Below are 20,813 nucleotides of genomic sequence, written 5' to 3'. Positions count from 1 at the left end.
GAAGGGGTTTGGTCTAAAGTTTTCACTTCACCTACAGAGAGTTCCTGGAGCCTGGCGCACCCTGTGAGATCAACATCGACGGTAAAACGATGGAGAAGGTACAGCAAGGTTTGAAAAATCCGTCCCGATTTGCGTTCGATGCAGCAGCCGAACACATCTACACGCTGCTGTTGAAGAAGGATTGCTATCCACGGTTCGTGCGCTCGGAACACTACAAGAGCTTGATGGTGAACGCGATACAGCCATCGCTCAAGAAGCGTTTCTTTGGCTTTGGTGGTGGAGCGAAGAAGAAGGGTTCAACCTCGACCGCACCGAATCCATCGATGCTTACGCAGGTAGGTGACTAATTCTTGGAGGGAGGGTTTTTTTTGTTTTGGGGACGTTAAGCTAACTGATGTACGCCTCTGTCATCTCATCAGCCCTCCGCCGGACCAGCAGGATCGGGCAACGTCAACAGTCTGTCCAAGCGACGCGGTAGTGATCGCAGCCTGTCCGGATCAGCGCACGAACTGGCGATATCGGGCGTGAAGGATTGTTCTAAAGTGCCACATTCTCATAGCCAAAGCAATCTGAGTGACATTCCTTACAGGTAAGCGGTACGATTTTGGCACGGTTTCAAAGTACACCAGGTAGTGTCGAAGTATAATGTTCGCATACGTCTCACTATTCTCTTATCCGTCACGAAACTGAGGTTGACTAGGCGTCGTTCGTACTGATCGTACGATGTTTGGTTCTGTCGATCTTGTCTTGTACTATCTACTTCACTTTCGGATTTTTTTTTGGTGCTGAGTTGATCTTTTCTTTCCTCCCTGTGTGTTTGTTTCGACGACCTTGCAGCGTATCGATCTACCGTGGTGATATGCCGTCCGGTGTTTATGAGGGTGTCTCATCATCATCTAGTAGTACACCCGTGCGGGGAAACGTACGAGTGACAGGTGGAAAGCAACAGTAAGAATACACTACCACGGCTAACAATCACTCCACTGTTACTAGTAAACGATACGCCTACGGACTATACATACAGTCAAAACCACTACCATTACTACTATCTCTACCACTGTATTACTATCTCAAACAACTTCTTATAACAAATGTGTAGATACCTTCTATTCCGTTGACTGTTTGAAGTGATTGTGAACTTTGGAGAAAAAAAACAAATCTAGCGTTTGGTCTTAGTAATCCAATTTCCGCTAAATATTGGTTTTAAACGTTTTGCTGTGAAGTGTATATGTGATACACAGCTTCAACCACTTTACCATAACTTTACCATCCTCTACCACACTTTATCTCTCTGACTGAAATATGTATTCCGTATATATATAATATATAAATGTATGTGTGTGTGTGTTTTTGCTGTTCCACAATGCCAGCCAACTATGCCAATTGATCTACTCGCGTTGTTTACTTACTTTTTTCTTGTTGTGCCGTTTTTGCTGTGGTAATAGTTTGTCACTATTTTTAACTGATATCCCCTCCCCCTCCTCCCCCCTCTCTCGTGCGTGTTCCGATAATTCATGATCTTAGAGCGAAAACAAATATGATAACCCTGTATTGTTCCAACTGTAATTTAGACATTAAAAAAGGTTTGGTTATTTTACTTAGTTGTCCTCAGAAAACCTTTGGTCTGAAACTTAATTCGTAGCGTTCATAGGGTTTAACAACCAACTAAAAGTGCCACGAATTAAGTTTTGGATTTATTGCAATTTTGCAATTCGACGTCTAACGTTCACGCGAGGCGTCGCCTAGCGAGCTGTGTGAATTCTTTTACATATATAATTAGTGTGACTTCTTACGTATCGAGTAGTCGGCACATGAATCTTCGTTTCCTGTAAGAAGCACCAACCATCTTCCTTTTGCTCTTCCAGATATATTTCTTCGAGTCGATAAACCCTTTTTACTATTTTAGATTCTTGTTTCGATGTCCAAAGTGCTTTCTATTTGCGCCGCGTTGTGCGTTTTCTGAAGGCGGGGTGCGGATTGTTTCTGTTCTTCTTTTTTTGTGTTTTTTATTTTACCGTACTCTTTCTCTATCACTTCTTTTGCTCCTGTAATTGTTGTTATGACGTCTGTTGGAACTGTTCGACGTGTTATGTTCTATTCCTTAGCACATGCTCTCGTATCTACACCATCCATCAATCGTATCACTCGATCGGTATATCCATACGTTTGGTCTGTATCTAGCATTCATACAACAACCAAAAAAAAAACCGCATTTCATGTTTCCTTGTTCCATCCGTACCAGATCCTTCCAGACAACGCTTTAGCTCTGAACACACCACTACGTCTGTTTACTGAATGTTTCCGTTGTCCATGTGTACCATGTTCCGATTCCAGCATCTAGGTGTCTTATATAATCCAATCCTATCTTTCGCACTCTAGCTGAGTGTTTATTTTAGTTAAAAGACATACCTCTTTCACGGAACAATCGTTTGCGTGACGTCGGTTCTAGTACATCTAGTACGAGCAATTGCTTAACGCTACACGTTCTGTATTCTTTCAACCTCTTCCCACACCCGAACCTCCCCCGTTATAGAGATGTGAATAAAAATCTAGGAACTACACTCGAGGTAACGCTGGAAGGTTCCGTATCGGGATCGTGTGCCGTTTGCCCTTGGGATACGCCCGTCATCGAGAAACCGGCCTCAGATACCGCCGTTTCTGTCTCGGTGTGTCCGTGGGACAGTGCCGATGCAAAACCGGTACCGGCAAAAACGGAGTAAGTGTTGAAGAGTATTGAGATTGTGTCACCAACTAACGCGCGGATGCAATATCTTCCAGCAGCAGTAAGCAGAAGCAGTACAGTGATCTACCGCAAAGCACTACCGAGATAAGCGAGGTTTCTGAACGGATGAAACGATCGTGTGGTTTGCGCCAGAACACACTCGATGGTGACTTTCACAGCACCAAACGTTTGGCACCGGTTGTGACCGAACAGCGACGGGCTTCCATGACGATGGCTCCGAGGTAAGTAGGAGTTCTTGCAAATTGAGGATATACCCATGCATTAGTGATGGGTAATCTGGAGTGGAATCGTGGATCCACTCCGACTCTGCGTACGAAAAATTGATTCCGAGTCCGACGAAAAACCAAAATTGACGAGTCCGGTCGAATCCGGTCGAGTCCGGTCGAGTCCGGTCGAGTCCGGTTGAGTCCGGTCGAGTCCGGTCGAGTCCGGTCGAGCCCGATTGAATCCGATCGAGTCGGGTGGAGTCCGATTGAATCCAATCGAATCCGGTCGAATCCGGTCGAGTCCGGTCGAATCCGGTCGAGTCCGATCGAATCCGGTCGAGTCCGGTCGAGTCCGGTCGAGCTCGATCGAGTCCGATCGAGTCCGATCGAATCCGATCGAATCCGGTCGAGTCCGGTCGAGTCCGATCGAGTCCGGTCGAGTCCGGTCGAGTCCGGTCGAGCCCGATTGAATCCGATCGAGTCGGGTGGAGTCCGATTGAATCCAATCGAATCCGGTCGAATCCGGTCGAGTCCGGTCGAATCCGGTCGAGTCCGATCGAATCCGGTCGAGTCCGGTCGAGTCCGGTCGAGCTCGATCGAGTCCGATCGAGTCCGATCGAATCCGATCGAATCCGGTCGAGTCCGGTTGAGTCCGGTCGAGTCCGATCGAATCCGATTGAATCCGGTCGAGTCCGGTCGAGTCCGGTCGAGTCCGGTCGAGTCCGATTGAATCCGATTGAATCCGGTCGAGTCCGGTCGAATCCGATTGAGTCCGGTCGAGTCCGATTGAATCCGATCGAGTCCGTTCGAATCCGGTTGAGTCCGGTCGAGTCCGATCGAGTCCGGTCGAGTCCGGTCGAGTCCGGTCGAGTCCGGTCGAGTCCGGTCGAGTCCGGTCGAGTCCGGTCGAGTCCGATTGAATCCGATCGAGTCCGATCGAGTCCGGTCGAGTCCGGCCGAGTCCGATTGAATCCGATCGAGTCCGGTCGAGTCCGGTCGAGTCCGGTCGAGTCCCGTCGAGTCCGATCGAGTCCGTTCGAGTCCGATCGAATCCGGTCGAGTCCGATCGTGTCCGATCGAGTCCGATCGAGTCCGGATAAGTCCGGTCGAGTCCGATCGAGTTCGGTCGAATCCGGTCCTAACCGGTCCTAGTAGATCCTAACCTCAGTACCTATGACTAATTTGGACATTTTGCAAGCCTCGGTCCTCGACCATCTACCCCCTCCGCCCCCCCCCCCCTCACTCACTTTCGTCGGAGTCATTCCGACTCCAGATGACGACGGCAAACTTTAAAATTTACCCATCACTACCATGAATGCGAATATAATCGTTTTACTTTTCTCCAGATTGTCGGATCTACAGTTCTGTATGCGTGCAAATTCTACCGGTAGTGGTGCAACACCACCCGACAGTACCGGTTGTCTGGCGACTCTGCAACAACAGCAGCAGCAACCTATCGCCGGACATCAGCAGTACCTGCAGCATCAGTCATCGGTGCGCATTTCGCAAGGATCGCTATCGACGAGCTTCGAGGAGAAGGAGGAAGGTTCAGGTACGGTGTTCTACAATGCGGAATCAGGCACCGCACCAACCATCACCGAGGAGCACGTTGCGTTAGGTGGCGTTATCAATCCGGCAGATGCTAACGCACCGCACGAGCGTTTGCAGGATCGCCACCGGCAACAGTCGGGCGAAGAAGGTGGCGAAGGCGTCAAGGTACAGGAGCGGAGTGCTGCGGATGGTGTTGGAACTACTAGTGCACGTGACGGAACGCTTCCACAACCATTGCCAGCCACTGTTTGTGGTACGGATACTATCATGAGTGCACCGTCCGATTCCATCAGCACGGTGCTCAGCACAGTGGGCACGGTGGACATAATGCAGCAGAAAGCATACGGTACGGGCAGCGTCCCAGCAACTACAAAAGCGGTGTTGAACACACCGACTACTACTACTATATGCACGTCGTCGGCCGGTATGGGCGGTGGAGTTAGGGAGACGATCGATGCGAACAGTCAGCGTCCGACGAACGTGGACACTGCACCGGAATCAACCACTGGTACACCTAGAATAAGTGTAATCTATGCAAATACACCCGAGGAAGAGCAGACGCGCGAAAAGCAGTTGGAAGAGGAGGAGGAAGAGGAGGACGAAGCGGTAGAGAAGGAGGTTAAAGCCATAGGGCAGCAGCAAGGCGGTGATCTCTATCGGATGCAAACGCTCGACAGTGCAAGGGGCGAACCAAGACAGAGCAGTATAGCGACCGACGGTACGATCCGTTCGATGCATCAGCATCCGGCCGGCACTAGTACGGCGGCAACGCAAACGATTGACGTGCTGCAGGGTGACGTTGGGCAGGACATGTCACCGCTCACCGAGGTCGAGGATGGGTTCTACGTGGAGTCGCTGCGACAGCAACCACACGGCCCGGTCGGGATTGATCCATCCGTGTACGACATCATCATGGACGGCGGTGACAGCGGGTTGTTGCCCGGCTGTGTTGCACCGGCACCAACGCCCGCACCGTCAATAGCACCGCTCGCCGAGGTAGAGCTAGATCCACCGGACGACGAAACGGAACCGGACGAGCTCGAACCGTCTGCGGTTTGTGGGCAGACGAACGAACCACCGCCGGAACAACCTTCCAGCACATCCGCGACGGTCGTTATTGTCGATGATCTTACCAAACGCCGCAAGCGCAAGGAGCGCAAGGATCGGGAGCAGGACACGATTCGTGCGCAAAAGAGCGAAGAGGAGAACAGCGAACGGAAGGGCAACGCCGTCTGCCCGTGGGATGATGAGTAAGCGCGCTCCCCAAATATTGTTTTTGGGTATATTAATTTTATTTGTTTCTTTTTTTAAATTCCAGAAGCGAATCAGCAGCGGACGATGCACCGTACGTGAAAACTTACTCCACGCTGGGATACCTGTAGACTGCTCACGGAGCTAGAGCTAGTGTACAGTTTGTATATGGTGGAAGTGTAGCAAAGTATGGTTAAGCGATGAGATGTGTGAACTTTGGAGCTAAAAACACACACACACCGATGGCACCCGTTGGCTGCTGATGCGGCTGAGCCAAGCAAAGCAATAATTGGACACAATGCATCAGATGAGATTGAGTCGCCACCTCCTTTCGTAGCTACTGGACACTATCGCTTTGCCTTGTACTCGGGTGTTTTTTGGGTAGATTGGTGTCACCATTTTGATTTTTTTGGTCACGATTTGTGTGTACACCATTTGGAAGTTAATTTGTGTGTTTTCTTCCCATCTGCTTCAGTTACATTCATGTGCAGCTGACTGTACAGAGCCATATTAGTGTATTAGGTTAAGGTGAATATAGTTTTTTTTGTAAGTATTTATATGTTACAGATAATAGTATTATACCAACATAAAATTTTATACTAATATCTCTTATTGAGTGAATACTCGTAAGTCACTTGGAAGTTGAACAATCAAAGAGCCCTTTTGCAAGAAAATAAAATCCAAGTTCAAGAGATATCGATTCCGCCGATGCGACAAATATAACGATCTTGACCAGCCATTAGACTTGTGGCGCCTGGGTGAGATCTCGGACCTGGACAATACAGATAGGCTGTAAATGGCGATCACACAAACGGCTTTCGTGTTGGTAATGCACACTACCGCGGAAGATATTCTTTGCACCTCCTCCTCCTCCTCCTCCTCCTCCTCCTCCACATTCTCAATTACCCCAACTCCCCTCTCTCCGATCCCCAAGGATGAGGTAGGTACGGTTGCAATGCTGGAGCCCCTTACCGCAAACGGTGTGCCACGAAAGCCGTACAGCAGTTGATCTTTACCAACCTATCTGCGTCTCCATTCCAGGATGCGACCACACGGGTGTGACAAATCATGGAGCCAAAACAAAAAAAAACAATTAAATGACTGTCAAGGTCAAGAACTATTTGCGAACGTTGACCAGTTTTGAGGAGATGTCCGACTAGTGTTTGTAGTGAGCCATTGGTAGATTTAAGCAATAAGCATACACACACATTCGTATTTTGTTTTTTGTTGTTGTGAGAAATGCAGCACTCTTTTAAGCAGTAATATCAGTCTTCCGGTTTGAGAGTGATTCATATCGTGTGCAAAAAAGAAAAAAAAAGGATGCATGCTGCCAGGACTCAGGTTAGCCCGGTTGCCGCGGTGCAATAATTTCAATATCTCAAAATGTACTAGTTATAGCATAAATACTCAATACGTACGCGTACACTTAGCATACCCATCTTCCGTGGAAAGAGGGAACAATAGTAACCAAGCAACAGCAAAGCAAATAATCCGTTACCGTAACGGGTAACATATACATTGTATTACTCATATTAGACATGTAGACAAAAAAAAAACCCTGGGAAGGGCAAGTGACAAAACGTAGTGGAAGGTGAAGAAGGTACTTTATCAGCTTTATGTACCATTCGGTACAATACGGTAGTGGGTACGATATTAGCAGCTATTTTGCAAAAAAAAACGTACATTAATGATGCGTTACCTGCTAGTGTAACGCTAACAGGATCGTCACTAAAGTCTATAGCTAACAATTTGCTTTTTCTTTAATTAACAAAACGTTTTAGTTAAGGTCTTTTCGTTCGCGAAACAACACCTAATATAAACATAGGCAATTAGTTAAATACTTTCCCGTGTGCTTCGCCTGAATAACATCAGTATAGAATTCCTTGGAATTGCAAAATGACTACGTTTTCACAGTATTATTCGCTTGAGTAGCATTTTTGGTGGATAGCAAAGCAATAGCTTAACACTTTGTTAGAAGAAAACCCAATTTTGTTGCAATTCGTTTAGGTTGGAAAACCACCATAGTACCCGTACGTTGTGGTACTGTAGTGTTCACACGCAATATAGGGTATAGGAAGGTCTTTTCCTGAGGAGTGCGCATTGCATATTCCCTGCCCCATCTCTGACGTAACGTTTAGCGCGTAACGCGTTACGCGAGTCGTTTCTTCACTTACCTAACGCTCTACTCGCACCTTACCCGTGTAAGAGAGCATCCATTCCCATCGGATCACAACATATCCTAACATTTACCAAATGATCATCACATCCTTCTGCATCGACGCTAACACTACAAAAAACCCCCCTGCAAGTTAGCGCAAGTCTCTTTATAGGAATAAAATTTGCAATATTACACCATAGATGCTTGTAACAAAACAACAACAACAACAAAAACACGTTTAAAAACATAATAATCAATGCCTCTAATCAACTGAATGCAATACCGGTTAGCAAAACAAACATTGCGGATCCCGGATGAAACTATCTCAAGTAACTAAGCTTAAGGTTTACTCGGCGCTCGATAAATATTGGTGACATTAAGCAACTAGCGGGTAACGCTACAGTTAAGCTAGTGGGACGTTACTACTAAGGTATATAAAGAAAGAGTAGCTGCTTAGGTGTAATAATGTTTGCGACTTTGGAAAATGGGCAGGCATGGGATACGAGATGGGAAAAAGAAAAGCGCTGGAAGCGTTTTTCTAAGGTTACAGAACGGAATCGATATCGTTTGATCAGCTGATGCATAATAACGGCATTTGATATAAAAAAAACATCCAAAGTACTTCGAGTTTTACACTAATAACTCCTTCAGTTTTGTTATGTATAACAAGTTTGGTTGAATCTTAAGTATACTGGTATACTGTTATACAACTTTGGTGTACTGTGAGGAAAAACTCTATTTTTTTTCTCTGGAAGGTTTATCATTTTTTTCTCCTATAAAATTTGCTATAAAATCTACTGTTATACAACTTTAGTATACTGTGAGGAAAAACTCTATATTTTATTTTCTCTGAAAGTTTTATCGTTTTTTTCTACTATAAAATTTGCTATAAAATCTTTCATTTCATTTCTGTGTGCATTTGGATTACTAATAATTTTACTATAATTTTTTTTTGATTCGGGATTTGATCCACGACCGAGTCGTGTGCTTGACCGTAGGTCAAGTCCAACGACCGTGGGCTCGCTATCATTTCTTAACGTTAGAATGTATTTTTAATCTTCCATGGTAGCAATACCAGACCTCTAGTTCCGTTTTAGCAAGCAACTAGTGATATAAAGATCGACCTAATACATTCGAACGGGCGGCGAGATGTGACAGTGTTACGAATGTTTGTACGTGCACTCTTTCGATGCTGTCATGTCAAAACGCTTTGTGTGCCAAATGTGTAAAACGGTTCATACAATCTAGCAACATAACCATACTATCTTTGCTACACACACACCTAAATCCCAGCATTGCCGATTGCAGTGAGTTTCGTATGGGACAAACACGCGCGCTAAGGAACGGTTTTGCGATCGAAGGAACAGTATGACAGTAATGCAATAATAGTAACCGGAGTGATCGTGAATGTGAACAGGCATGAGCCGGAAGGGTGGCAAAAATATTTACTTAACAAACAAAAAAACAAAACAAACCCCAATTTCCGAAACAATAGACAAACAAATATGTCTGAAAAACACTTCATATTTATCCATGTGGAATGGTTGTTGTTTTACATATAAAGCGAAAACAAAGTACTTTTTGCAAAACAAAAAAAACTGAAGCAGACGCACACAAATAACACTAGAAGCTGTTTTCTATTTACTCGATAGCTAATCATGAAACAGAAGATAAAACCTTCATAATCCTAGCAAAGGAAAGAGGAATAGAGAAAGGAATAAAGAAGAAAAGAGAGAATGAAAGAGAGAAAGAAACATATTATTGAAAAAATAAGAATGCATAGGTAAACTTTCTTAAAGTAAAACAAAAAAAGAGCACACATACGGACAAGAAAAAAAAAATAAGAGAACATTAGTGTCTCAGATAGAAAGAAAATGAAGCTCAAATCAGTCAAATGAAATAGAACTCAAAGCAAGAAAAAAAAAGAAACCCCAAGATTGTCACACAATCGTACCGCCGTATGTGTATGTGTGTGTGTAGTATTTAGCTGTGTGTGTGCGTGGGCAGCACTAGGTAAACTAGGGGCAGAAAGGATCCAAATAATAGGCAAAAATAAGCCCGTCTTGCAAAACAAACAACAAAAATCCAATTGAGATGCCTATTAATCAATCATAAATATCTAATGCGCAGTAAGACTTTTCTCACTAACTGAGGATTACTAAATCAAACGAAATGGTAAGATTGCTTGTATGAATGAGATACTACAAAATGGCCGCATATGGCGATACTACCGGCCAGCCATTACGGCACAGTATGATGCTGACGATAAGATGGTTCAAAAGCTTTACGTTATTTTAAGTGAACTTTGACATTATAAATTAGAAACCAATTAACAATTATTAAAACAATCTTGCAATATTAATCAAAATTATTAGCATTTTTTTCCTTCTTTTAAACTTAAGCATTTTTTGCTCTTTTACTTTTATTTTCTCTCTTTCTAAATATTTGTTTTAGAAAAGAAAATTCGAAAGACTTAAGCATTCTGTTTCCCATCTGAAAGGTAGTACGAGTGTATTAGTAAGATTTGGGGATGGTAATTGGAAACACCAAAAACCAATAAACCTCCCCCGAAAAAAAACCGGATGATAACGAGTGAGAAACAGGATAACAAAGAGAATGGATAGAATTATTAGCAAATCAAAGAAACAAAAACACAAAAACTCGAGATATAAGAAATTCAAAGAGAAAGAAAAATGCAAAAGTTGAAAGAAAGAAAAAGAGAAAGAAAAAGAGAAAAAGAAAGAGAAGGAAAACGTTGTAACAAGTGCAAAACATTAGCAACCAAAAACCGCTATTCGTGTAAAGGCACCAATGTATTAAAATGCCCCTAAATTGTATTATTGCCAAAAGCAGTATGGCAAACAGCCAAACCTCCCCCCCCAAAATTGGATAACTTATGCGGTCTAAAGAAATGGAACAAAAAAGTTGTAGAAAGGAAGCGGAAAGTGATGGAAGTGGCAACAGGATGATGTGCAAAAACCCATCTAGTGAACATAATAAAATCAAGCTAAAAACAAAAAAAAAATAACGAAGTATGTAAAACATGCCACCGGTTAGGAAGTAATTGAATAATAATACTGGATGCATACTCAAATAAACCCCATTTAAAATTGCAAAGTGCAACAAAAAAAAACAAAACGAATCCCTAAACTTACAATATATTGTGCACTAGAAATTTTGGCCTGCTGTCAAGTATTGGTTTAGTCTCAACAATTTTTGTCTCAAACTCAGTCTCTAACTGGAACGGGATACGGTAGAAGATGAAAAGATCTTTTGCCATGTGAAGGGAAAACGGAAAACATCTCCAAGGAACGTGAGCTAAACTAATATTGAGAGGGCATTTAAAGTAGTAAGAAGTAAGACACAGAAATGCAGCCTAATTAGGAAGTGATGGGAAAATCTTTTCAACGTAACTAGTAGACGGCATACGTCTTTAAAAGGGTATTATTATAGTACAATGAGTAATAAAATCAACCAGAAAATTTAAAGACTCGTGGATGGTTAAGAAAAAGAGCGAGAGAGAGAGAGAGAGAGAGAGGAAGACGGTGAAAGAGAAAAAAAGAGAAAAAGAGAAAAAGAGAAAAGAATAGAGGGATCGGTTAGATGAAATTGGTGAATTTATTAAATTGTTACAAAATTCCAAGTCTAAGTGTTAAAAAAAAATATTGGAGAACAATAGCTTCATGTGGGGTATAGTTAAAAAAACCAAAAAAAAAAACAAAAACCGCGGGCGATAAAAGTAGGGTTAGACAAATCTGCATTTTTCCTTTACACCCGTATTGATTCGTAAGTATTTTATTTTCTGTTTTTTCGGGTAAGTCAAAATTAAGAAATAAAGAACAAACAAAAAAAACAAAAAACAAACAGGTTATCTTACAACACTTGTGCACACAACTATAGGTGCGTGAACCGGGGAGGGCAAAAGAGTGATAGAGTATAGTGCGTAACCAGGTGTAGAGAGCTAAAGAGTGGTAGGAAATATTAAAAAGACAAAAAATATATAACACACAACAAAAAAAAAACAAACAAACAAACGCTGCTATATGGGCAGCCGGCGAACGCAAATGTTCAATCAAACACTATATACTCAAAAAAAACCCCATTTTGAAATTGATATGTATAGGTGCAGATGTAAAACGTAAACGTCAGATTGGTCTCTCGGTCAGTTTTGTGTTTTGTGTGGTTTTGGTTGCTTGTTAAACTAACCTTATGCTTCGGTTTCGATTGTTGACATTTAAATAATAGATATTTGACATTTAATTGAACGTTGTTTGGTAGTTCGATCTCTTTCCCCCACACACGCGTATATTGAATTATTCCAATATGGAGAATAACTTTCGTTCACATATTGGGGTTCAGTGCTTCGTATTTGACAGAAAATGTTTCGAGGAAAAAAAACAAAATTTAACAAAATATGCAAATAAACAATAGCAACAATCAAAATAAGGTTTAGAACAGACATTGGTGCTTAATTTTAATTTCATCTAATATGTTACTTAGAGCGGTCGCGTGAAGCGTAATAATTTTGGCATTTAGTTTATATTTAACAAAAACAAAAAAAACAAAACTTACCAATTGTACTTGTGGCTCGGCTATCGTAGTGACAAGAGAGTGGCTAGAAGCTGTTTTGCAAAATCATACATACCCCTGTAATTCACACACACACATGTGCGAGCCAGTTCGTCGATCTTTGCGGATCGTCAAATTGTGCGTGTGGAGGCTGTGGCTTGCCCAGTGTACCAGCTGACAAGCCATCTATCGCCGTGAAAAGTGTCAACAACCGAAGCTATAAAGAAACAAAAAAATACACCGATTAGTGTGTGTGTTTTGTGTATGTACATCCTGTCGGTAATGTAATGTAATGGAAGTAAGCAAAACCAAATGTTATACAATAGAACGCAAGTGAACCCCCACGATTTGGCTAAAACAGGAAAAAAAACAAAATCATCTCCACCATTTGTCACACAAGAAAAAGGATGTTAAAGCATAACAATACAATTCACTACCATTCATTCTGCAGCCCTATTTCCTTACATTGCATTGGATTGATGTAAAATTCAAAATTAAATCAACCAAACAACAAACTCTTAAACCGCTGTGAATGTTATGACTAATTAAAGATATAAACATTGATATGGAATCGAAACGGGCAATGGTGTGCGTAAGGTATGCGGTACAGTGTGTGGCGCTTGTTTATGTGTGCCGAGCCACCATCACGCGGCATGACAGTTGCGCTATCTGTCGTGTGACAGATGCGCTCAGAAAAGCTTGTGATTGAAAAGATGGAGAAATTTTATTTCCCGCTTGTGGTGGTTGACAGGAATGTAGCTTAAAGTGAGAAGAAGAAAAACAGAGAAAAGAGAACGAGCGGTGGTATGTTTTTGTGTGCGTGAGGGAGAGAGAGAGACAGAGAGCGAGAAAAAGAGAGAGAGAGAGAGCGAGAGAGAAAGATATGCAAATGAAAAAAAAAACAAAATGGTTGGCTAGCTTGTCTCACACACCAGCAGAGACTTGGTTGGGTGCGAAGAAGTGGACATACAGGAGATATGGTACAAACATGCAGAGATTGCAAAACGTACAAAGGCGATCCTTGGAAGGAAAACAACAACAACAAAAACAGATGAAACATTGCTATATCATTATGTTGTAGAGAGAATCAAATAAAACTACAATAAAAGTATAAACACGCTGATCGGGATAAGCCGTTTGTGGATTTGAAGGAAAGAGAAAGAAACTGCTTTATTACTTCCTGACTTCCTATAGGGCGGCCCGGTGGTGTATGTGATAATGTGGTAAAAATAAGTCTAGTAAGCCAGAAGTGGCCGGCGTGACCTGTAAGGTCGTTAAAGTCAAGAAGAGAGAGAGAGAGCTTATAACCTAACTTTAATCCAAGTCCAACCAAGGACAACCAGTGGTGGGACCTGTTAAGGGGTCATATATTATGAGTTCTGATGTGAATAAGTCAAATCATTTGAAGAGCAGTGAAGTAGTTATGCAGCTTAAAGGTTTCAATTATAAAATTTAGATATAACAAAGGGGACCCGGTGGTGCATATGATAAACGGCGCCAGTCCACACGGCCGGACCGGGTTCAAATCCCATCCGGACCGTTCCCCCGTAGCAAGGACTGACTATCCGGCTACGTGGTAAAATATGTCTAGTAAGCCTGAAATGGCCGGCGTGACCTGTAAGGTCGTTGAAGCCAAGAAGAGAGAGAGAGACTTCCTATATTGCAGTTGGGTTGTTCGGTATCATTTACATGACATGACCGGGGACTTTTATAACTTATAGGAGTTCAATATCTCTAAAGCTACTAGTGAGTATCAGCCTTACTCTAATCGTTAAAAATGTTGAACAGAGTCAATGGTCATGAAATAGCTAAATATTCCCGTCCGATTGAGCGATTAGATTCTGCATATGCGTTGCCCATTATTGACATGTATCTGCGATGAAAAAAAACCCTACGCCGTGATACCGCGTGTGTGTGTGTGGTTGCTGGGTTTTGCGATTACGTGAACCAATCGTCATGGCTCGCTTAAATGGAAGCGCTACCACACAATAGCCAACACTGCACACAACGGTCAGCGAAATCACTACGAAAGCGAACCACCAACACCGGGACTATCTGTGCGCTGGCTATACGTTTATGGATTATGCTTCCCAATCCCAGCTATTTAGTTTCGTTAGCACCAATCTCACACCGGTTCACCAGGCTAAGAGCCTGGGGACGTGCGCTGCAGGTGAACACGCGAAGGGCCCGGAAGACGTAGCCGTTCCGCGAAAAAAAGCTATACCTCCCCGCGGGTGCGGGACGGCCACGACGACAATCTGGGCCGGCTGGTTTGCCTTCGGCACGCTAATAGGACGCTCGGCCGTAAATAGGATTATGCAAACCTGCGAATTGCGCGAAGGCATCGAACCGCCCAGGTGACTGGTGTGGGACGCGGTCCTTGGAAGCGAAGACCCGATGGGCAAAATGCCCGAACCAGGTGATACCACCATTTTGCGCGGATGGGCTCGTGCTCAGTTCGATCCCGAGTATAGACCCGATACTATCGCACCGCGTTTTGTTGGGTGCGACTTCTCACGCATCTGGCAAAGCGGATGGATCGCGTACTGCTGCTGCTAAGTGGTAATCGTGGCGCAGCGTAAAGTGAGGTTAATTCTATTGGAGCAGTACACGGTTTGCAACAGGATCTTCGGGCAGGTGTTCTGCTGTAGCGCATGTGATCTGTGAGCCATACCGACAGGCTAGTAGCTTCATCTCCTGCCAGTGTCAGTGTGCGAATCTTGCCACCCAACAATACCTTCGAGTACGATTAATTAGTGCCCGTACACCAACAGTCGACGGTGGAGTACCGTCGGAGTTCAAGCTGTCAGTAGGTCGCAAACAAGAGAGGATTACATCAGCCACAGGCCTAGCACGGCGCACGGCGAACGCAATGAAGCCCAAACCGAGAAGGTGGTATAAGTGAGCGGGGAGGGGGAGGTACCGTGGGTTCGACCCGGTAGTGGGTGTGAAGGTGCGCGCGGTTAGTATCGAGGGTCGCGCAGCTGTAAACGGGGCAAAACCCCAACGACGGCAAGGTTGTTTATATCACACACAGGCAGGGCTAAAAATCGATGACGATTAGTGCCGAACGGGGGAAATACATACACCAACCACCGCTGGCCGTCCCTTACACTGTTACCACGTACAGTGTGGACGAACACGGTCACACAAATTACAACTATCATCATTATCGCAGAAGACTAAAAAAAAGCAAGAATTGTAGTGAATTGGAGGTTTTTGGTTGCTGTTGGTTTGGTTGGGACAAGGGTTCCTAAAGAATCGCCGAAGATCTGATTCTCGGAAGTGGCGTCCACGTCCTCCACGATCAGTACACTACCGCCAGCTAGCGGAGTGTGAAAGCGGTACCGTTTGTTCAGTGGTAAAGTTTTGTAGAATTTGTCTGGAGAGCGAAAACCGGAATCAATCGGATATGGCGACCAGGGTAGCGGTGGTGCTCGGTTTGGTGTTGGCCAGCTTGAGACCGATGGCAGTTGATGGCAAGACCTATAGGTAAGTTGCAGATAATATGTAGGTACAATGTGTTTATTATACCTATTACCAACACTAGAGTGCCGTTTTACGGCTGCTCAGTAGTTTACGTGGAATGAGGAAAACGAAAGCAGTGTTGTATAAATGGAAGTGTGATTGCTAACGAAAGAAAGGCAAGACAGTGTATTACGGCCGTGTATTGGTTGTCATTGCAAATGAAGGTAGCTGGAAGTAGGTCAATATTGCCAAATGCAGTTTTGGGACTCTTCCACCTAATGGTGATGCTAATTGTGGTATTCAGACATTAAGACTGCCAGAAGTGTTTGCTGCATGAAATCTTCATTCAATGTAGCCATCAATCTACAATCAATTCTGGATGCTCAAGATGATACTTCAGATCAAACTTCTGTTCTTCAATCAGATATAAATTACTGACATTGGATCTCAAAGTTACTTTCGGTTGTTCTTTCACAATTGTTGTTCAGTTTTACGTACTGTTCCTATAGAAACCTTGATCGGTTTTTTGTGGGTTTGTTGAAAAAACTCAACTCAGACTTGCTTTGTTCATCTTTCCAGAAATTACTCGGATATTGGTGAACTGTCTAAGAATCATGCCAGCTTATCGCTATCCGATATACTGCCAACACATCAGAAAACGTACGATAAAAACCGAGCACCCAAGCTGCTAGGTCAACCGACAGTCGTCTACTTTCATGTCACTGTCCTATCGATCGACTCCATTAACGAGGAGTCCATGGTAAGTGTGGTACTCCGTATTTCCGCCATCGATGTACTCTTGTACAGTTTTTGTTTATTCGCAATTACCCGCACCCCGAAACAACCCGAAACAGACGTACGTAGCGGACATCTTTTTGGCACAAAGTTGGCGTGATCCTCGCCTACGGCTACCGGAAAACATGAGCGAAGAGTACCGGATACTGGACGTGGACTGGCTGCACAGTATCTGGCGGCCGGACTGTTTCTTCAAGAACGCCAAAAAGGTAACATTCCACGAGATGAGCATACCGAACCACTACCTCTGGCTGTACCACGACAAGACGCTGCTGTACATGTCCAAGCTGACGCTCGTGCTGTCCTGTGCGATGAAGTTCGAGTCCTACCCGCATGATACGCAGATTTGTTCGATGATGATCGAAAGTTGTAAGTATGGGTTTTTTGGCTTTGAAGGGAACTTGCCGAAGCGTTGTCTGGTTTTACTGCGGAATTGGAAGGATTTTGCGGCAATTCGAGGAAGACCCCGCTTGAAGATGTCTGAGCATTCGCAAGTTTCGTCTATTCGTGAGTATAGTAGAATTTTTCTTGAGGAGGTGTGTGATAGTATTTATTGTTTTATCATCTAGATTGCGTGCCACAAAGGCGGCGTAGGCTGGGAAATTGGAACTTGTTGGAGAACGTGTATTTCTAGTTTGTGGACGTAGTGTCTATTCTCAAATTTTCTGCTAGTATGCATATCACTATTATAAAGAAATATTATTCATTTTATCAAATGAGGATATTCGACACGTTAATTGCAATTTGAACTATTAGTAGTAAACGTTTATTTCTTAATGTTCATGTAGTTCCAAGATCTTCCATTACTTCAAACACAACTTACTACACTTTTAAGCTTTTCAGCTTAACGATTTAGTTTTCGTAGCTCGATCAAAAACATCATCACTGAGTAGCTCGTCTTTAACATACCGCCAAAGGATTGCCACGATACCTCGACGATATCACTTCCGTGAAACGAAAGGCTTTGCTGTGAGGCAAGCAGTATAATGCTTAGCGTGATGCGAAACTGACGCAAAGACTCTTGCTGATGCTTTCCGCGCTGCAACCAGGCTGGCCAGTCATCGTTGTAAAGGGTCCATCCGATACGTTTGTTCTGCTGACAGAAGCATAAGGAGAGTATGAGTAGGAAGCGGGATGCGTTTTTTTGGTTTTTGTAAACAAAGTCTCTATACCGTAGCTTGGAGATCTTCGACGAGTTTGCAGCAGTAGTACCACTCGAAGACGAGCAGCACTGAAAAGATGAGCACGGACAGCGCGACAAAGTCTACCCCATGGTACGAGATGAAGAAGGTATCGATGGCGAGTGACAAGAGTGCTGTGTAGTACTGCACGGTGATGGAGAAACTGTTCACCCGATTTACGTCCCGTATGTGTCTAGAACAGAAGAGACGAGTTCAAGTGAAGTTGGATTGGTTTTGGTGCCGACTGGTTGTACGTACTTTACAACCTCACAGTGTTCCCGTACACATTTACCGATCTCACGATTGAATGATTGCCACAGTAAACGTTGCTTAAAGTCATCCTCTGTCGGGACTCCCTGGACCTGTTCTTCCACACGCTTGAGTAGCCCGACGAACGCATACTCCACCAGCAGAAACTCCGCCTGCAGCGCTGTAAGCATCGTGTGCATACTGAGAAAGCTCGCAATGAACGCACCCAGCCCGTTCAGCGTCATCGGATGCATGATGATATGCAGTGTCCACGCCAGAGGGCGGTTCGTTTGCATCAGATAGTTGGGCATGCGGAATATCTCGTGCCACTGTAGACCGGTCGCTTCGTAGATGAAAAAGTTAATCAACCCGTAAACCATCAGTCCGAGTATAAGGATGTTGTTCGTGCGATATGCACGCTGCCTCAGCTCGCGTGCCTTCGAGTGTCCGTGCAGAAAGCGCTTGGAGTTGATGTAGGACCGTACGGGTTGCAGTTGATCGTAGCTGCGGAGGAATAGTACACAGCGAAACAATATGCTGGTAAGGGCAAACTGACCGCAGAGCAAGCTTAGTGCAAGCGTGGTGTTGTGCTCGATATAAGCCGCAGCCCACGTTCGATACAGCCAGATAGCGCATTGTGTGGGTAGGAGGAGTTGATAGAGCAGGAACAGTGCTCGCAACCAGGGACGCTTGGTTTTGAGCTGCACACCTAGAATGGAAGAGTGGAGATGCTTATCCCACGTCTAGAGTGAGCCCCAGGTATGGGGATAATAACTTACCATTGAAGATGTACTGCCAGTTAAGAAGCACAAAGAAGTCACTATCTTCCTGGAGTGCCAACAAGGGTTTTAGCTTCTGACGGAAGTAGTTCCAGAGTGTCATAGTTAGCAGAAGAATAGACAACCAGGTCGAAGCAAGTATCTAGCACTAGTGAGGAAGGCTCCAGTTGTTACTGAATTTCTTATATAGGAGAGACGCTCATACATGTTTAATGGCAATTCTTGGAACAACTTTATTTAGTGGTAATTTCAAATTATAGGTATAGAAAGTTTGTTGGCAAAGTTTGTCTTACACGATGTATGTTTTCATACAAGTTCTAGATAATAATGCGATGGCATAAACGAGACGTGTAGTGTTTGTTTTTGCTGAAGTTGTGGAGTTGGGGAATTCGTCACCTCCAATTCTTCTTCTTCATGGAAATTTTTTCTCTTACATATTCGATTACGCCGCTTTAGCAAGGTCGTTGAGACGTTTTGGGACGTAGTGGAGGGTTTTTTTTTATGTGTTTTGGGTCAAAGTAACTCAGTAACATCAGCTTCTGATCGTAATGAATATTCAACCCAAGCAGCAGTAAATAAAGTGAAGAGGATAAATCAACATACACTGACAATCGTGCCGCACTTAGGGGCAAGCATGTGTAATTCACCGTGATCGATGCACGAAGCAAATCCTCCATTTTTGTCGTACGACAATAAAGTCTTCAATTTACAATCTTCCCTAGAACGAAAAAAAAACCCCACACCGCTCGGAAAGGGTCGCCGTACCGATGCGGATCGATCCGTACGGTGCAGCAAATTAATTGCCCTCCGCGAATCGAAGCATGGGCATGGAATTGGCGCACTGGCGGGCTATTTTAATTGCAGCAAAATGTTGCACTGTAGCACTGGGCGCGCGCGCGTTTGAATAATGAAGTCGTAAAAGTGTTAGCGTTGCGGGGGCGGCATCATCTGCCCACTCGCCCCGAAGATGGGTTTCATTTCCTGTTTTGCCCGTGAAACTTTCTTTGTTGCCCTGGCGGTGGGCAACATTACTCACATTCGCTTAAGAACAAAAAAGGCAACAACGCGGTGGAATTTATAGTTTCCTTTTTTCTATTCGTTCAAAAATGTAAATAAATGTTAGCAGATTTAATGAGTGCTTAGCAGGAAGATTAGTATGTTCCTGATCTCTACCCTTGATTTATTCGTAGCAAAATAGCGTATCAACCCCTAGACAGGGAAGTAACAACCGCTGAGAGTGTGAAATTCTTTGTCCATGTTTATGAGGAATGCAACCTTGCGTCGACGAGCTCCTATGTCTGGGCACTAGGCAAAAGTACGATTCATTAGCATATGAAATGTAAGGACGCAATGCGATGACTTTATTACCGGTGTCGATAAATAGTGGCAAAATAGTACACGTCCTCCACATGTCTGGGGAGCATAAAATTTAATGTTTCGGTGTGCCGAAAATGATAATAAAATTGAAAAGAATTGTTTTATTTATAATTCTCTTATTCTTGATAAAAAGATATTGTAATGTTTAAGCGCTTAATCTTAATTTGTACTAAATGGCAAAGAAAATAAAAAGAAGCTTAAGAATTGAGCTGTAACTAGTCTTCAAAACAGCTTAATCTTCTAACACATACGCAATCGATACACCATCGTTGTCAGCTTCAAAATGATCGCCAAATGTTTACACAATTTTCCCAATTTGCTACCGTAATCAACTCCAAACAACCGATCACGAGCTAAATCACGTTTTGTCGCTGAAAAGGTCTGTCACTGGTCCAATGCTGCATGCGGAATTAGTAAGTCGAAGTGATCGTGGCTTTTTTGCTTATTGTCTATTTTTTTTTCATTTGTTTGAAACTGTACCGCACG

General features: G+C 43.8%; 4 protein-coding genes across 7 annotated transcripts in view; 2 read left to right on the top strand and 2 right to left on the bottom strand.

Moving 5' to 3' along the window:
• Nucleotides 1-12,587, bottom strand: part of LOC125766898 (thymosin beta) — an 83,092-nt gene extending 70,505 nt beyond the window's left edge. Inside the window, exon 1 of the mRNA XM_049433004.1 lies at nucleotides 12,482-12,587. The gene's annotated coding sequence lies outside the window, so the exon portion shown is untranslated. The remainder of the gene's footprint in view (nucleotides 1-12,481) is intronic.
• The window catches only part of LOC125766506 (uncharacterized), a 33,869-nt gene extending 20,259 nt beyond the window's left edge, over nucleotides 1-13,610 (top strand). For 2 of the 4 annotated variants that reach the window (XM_049432537.1, XM_049432545.1), the window contains 7 exons: nucleotides 38-335; nucleotides 420-589; nucleotides 838-948; nucleotides 2,534-2,716; nucleotides 2,779-2,964; nucleotides 4,296-5,750; nucleotides 5,819-13,610. In XM_049432537.1, coding sequence (XP_049288494.1) covers nucleotides 38-335; nucleotides 420-589; nucleotides 838-948; nucleotides 2,534-2,716; nucleotides 2,779-2,964; nucleotides 4,296-5,750; nucleotides 5,819-5,882 — 2,467 coding nt within the window. In that variant the 3' untranslated portion in view covers nucleotides 5,883-13,610. The remainder of the gene's footprint in view (nucleotides 1-37; nucleotides 336-419; nucleotides 590-837; nucleotides 949-2,533; nucleotides 2,717-2,778; nucleotides 2,965-4,295; nucleotides 5,751-5,818) is intronic. The other 2 variants (XM_049432559.1, XM_049432552.1) reach the window with 2 other exon arrangements.
• Nucleotides 13,611-14,945: 1,335 nt separating this feature from the next.
• On the top strand, nucleotides 14,946-17,377 carry LOC125766866 (glycine receptor subunit alpha-4-like). The gene is made up of 3 exons (XM_049432928.1): nucleotides 14,946-15,970; nucleotides 16,526-16,706; nucleotides 16,801-17,377. Exons 1-3 carry the CDS (start codon nucleotides 15,891-15,893, stop codon nucleotides 17,308-17,310), a joined length of 771 nt encoding a protein of 256 aa, XP_049288885.1. The 5' UTR covers nucleotides 14,946-15,890; the 3' UTR covers nucleotides 17,311-17,377.
• A 68-nt stretch (nucleotides 17,378-17,445) lies between these two features.
• Nucleotides 17,446-19,085, bottom strand: LOC125766805 (uncharacterized). The gene is made up of 4 exons (XM_049432919.1): nucleotides 18,951-19,085; nucleotides 18,181-18,880; nucleotides 17,914-18,115; nucleotides 17,446-17,834 (listed from the first exon to the last, which is right to left on the bottom strand). The coding sequence occupies exons 1-4, from the start codon at nucleotides 19,051-19,053 to the stop codon at nucleotides 17,586-17,588; spliced, it is 1,254 nt and encodes a 417-aa protein (XP_049288876.1). The 5' UTR covers nucleotides 19,054-19,085; the 3' UTR covers nucleotides 17,446-17,585.
• Nucleotides 19,086-20,813: the final 1,728 nt, after the last annotated feature.

Source organism: Anopheles funestus, chromosome X, assembly GCF_943734845.2.
Source record: "Anopheles funestus chromosome X, idAnoFuneDA-416_04, whole genome shotgun sequence".
Taxonomy (NCBI): Eukaryota; Metazoa; Arthropoda; class Insecta; order Diptera; family Culicidae; genus Anopheles; species Anopheles funestus.
The sequence above is the reverse complement of the archived record's forward strand: the minus strand, read 5'-3'. Positions and strand labels throughout refer to the sequence as shown.

Coding starts and splice junctions, on each gene's coding strand:
- LOC125766866 (XM_049432928.1), top strand. CDS start 15,891: ATGGCGACCAGGGTAGCGGTGGTGCTCGGTTTGGTGTTGGCCAGCTTG. Junction 15,971..16,525: donor GTTGATGGCAAGACCTATAG/GTAAGTTGCAGA, acceptor TCATCTTTCCAG/AAATTACTCGGATATTGGTG. Junction 16,707..16,800: donor CCATTAACGAGGAGTCCATG/GTAAGTGTGGTA, acceptor AACCCGAAACAG/ACGTACGTAGCGGACATCTT.
- LOC125766805 (XM_049432919.1), bottom strand. CDS start 19,053: ATGACACTCTGGAACTACTTCCGTCAGAAGCTAAAACCCTTGTTGGCA. Junction 18,116..18,180: donor GAACACTGTGAGGTTGTAAA/GTACGTACAACC, acceptor CTTCTGTTCTAG/ACACATACGGGACGTAAATC. Junction 17,835..17,913: donor TCGAAGATCTCCAAGCTACG/GTATAGAGACTT, acceptor TTCTGTCAGCAG/AACAAACGTATCGGATGGAC.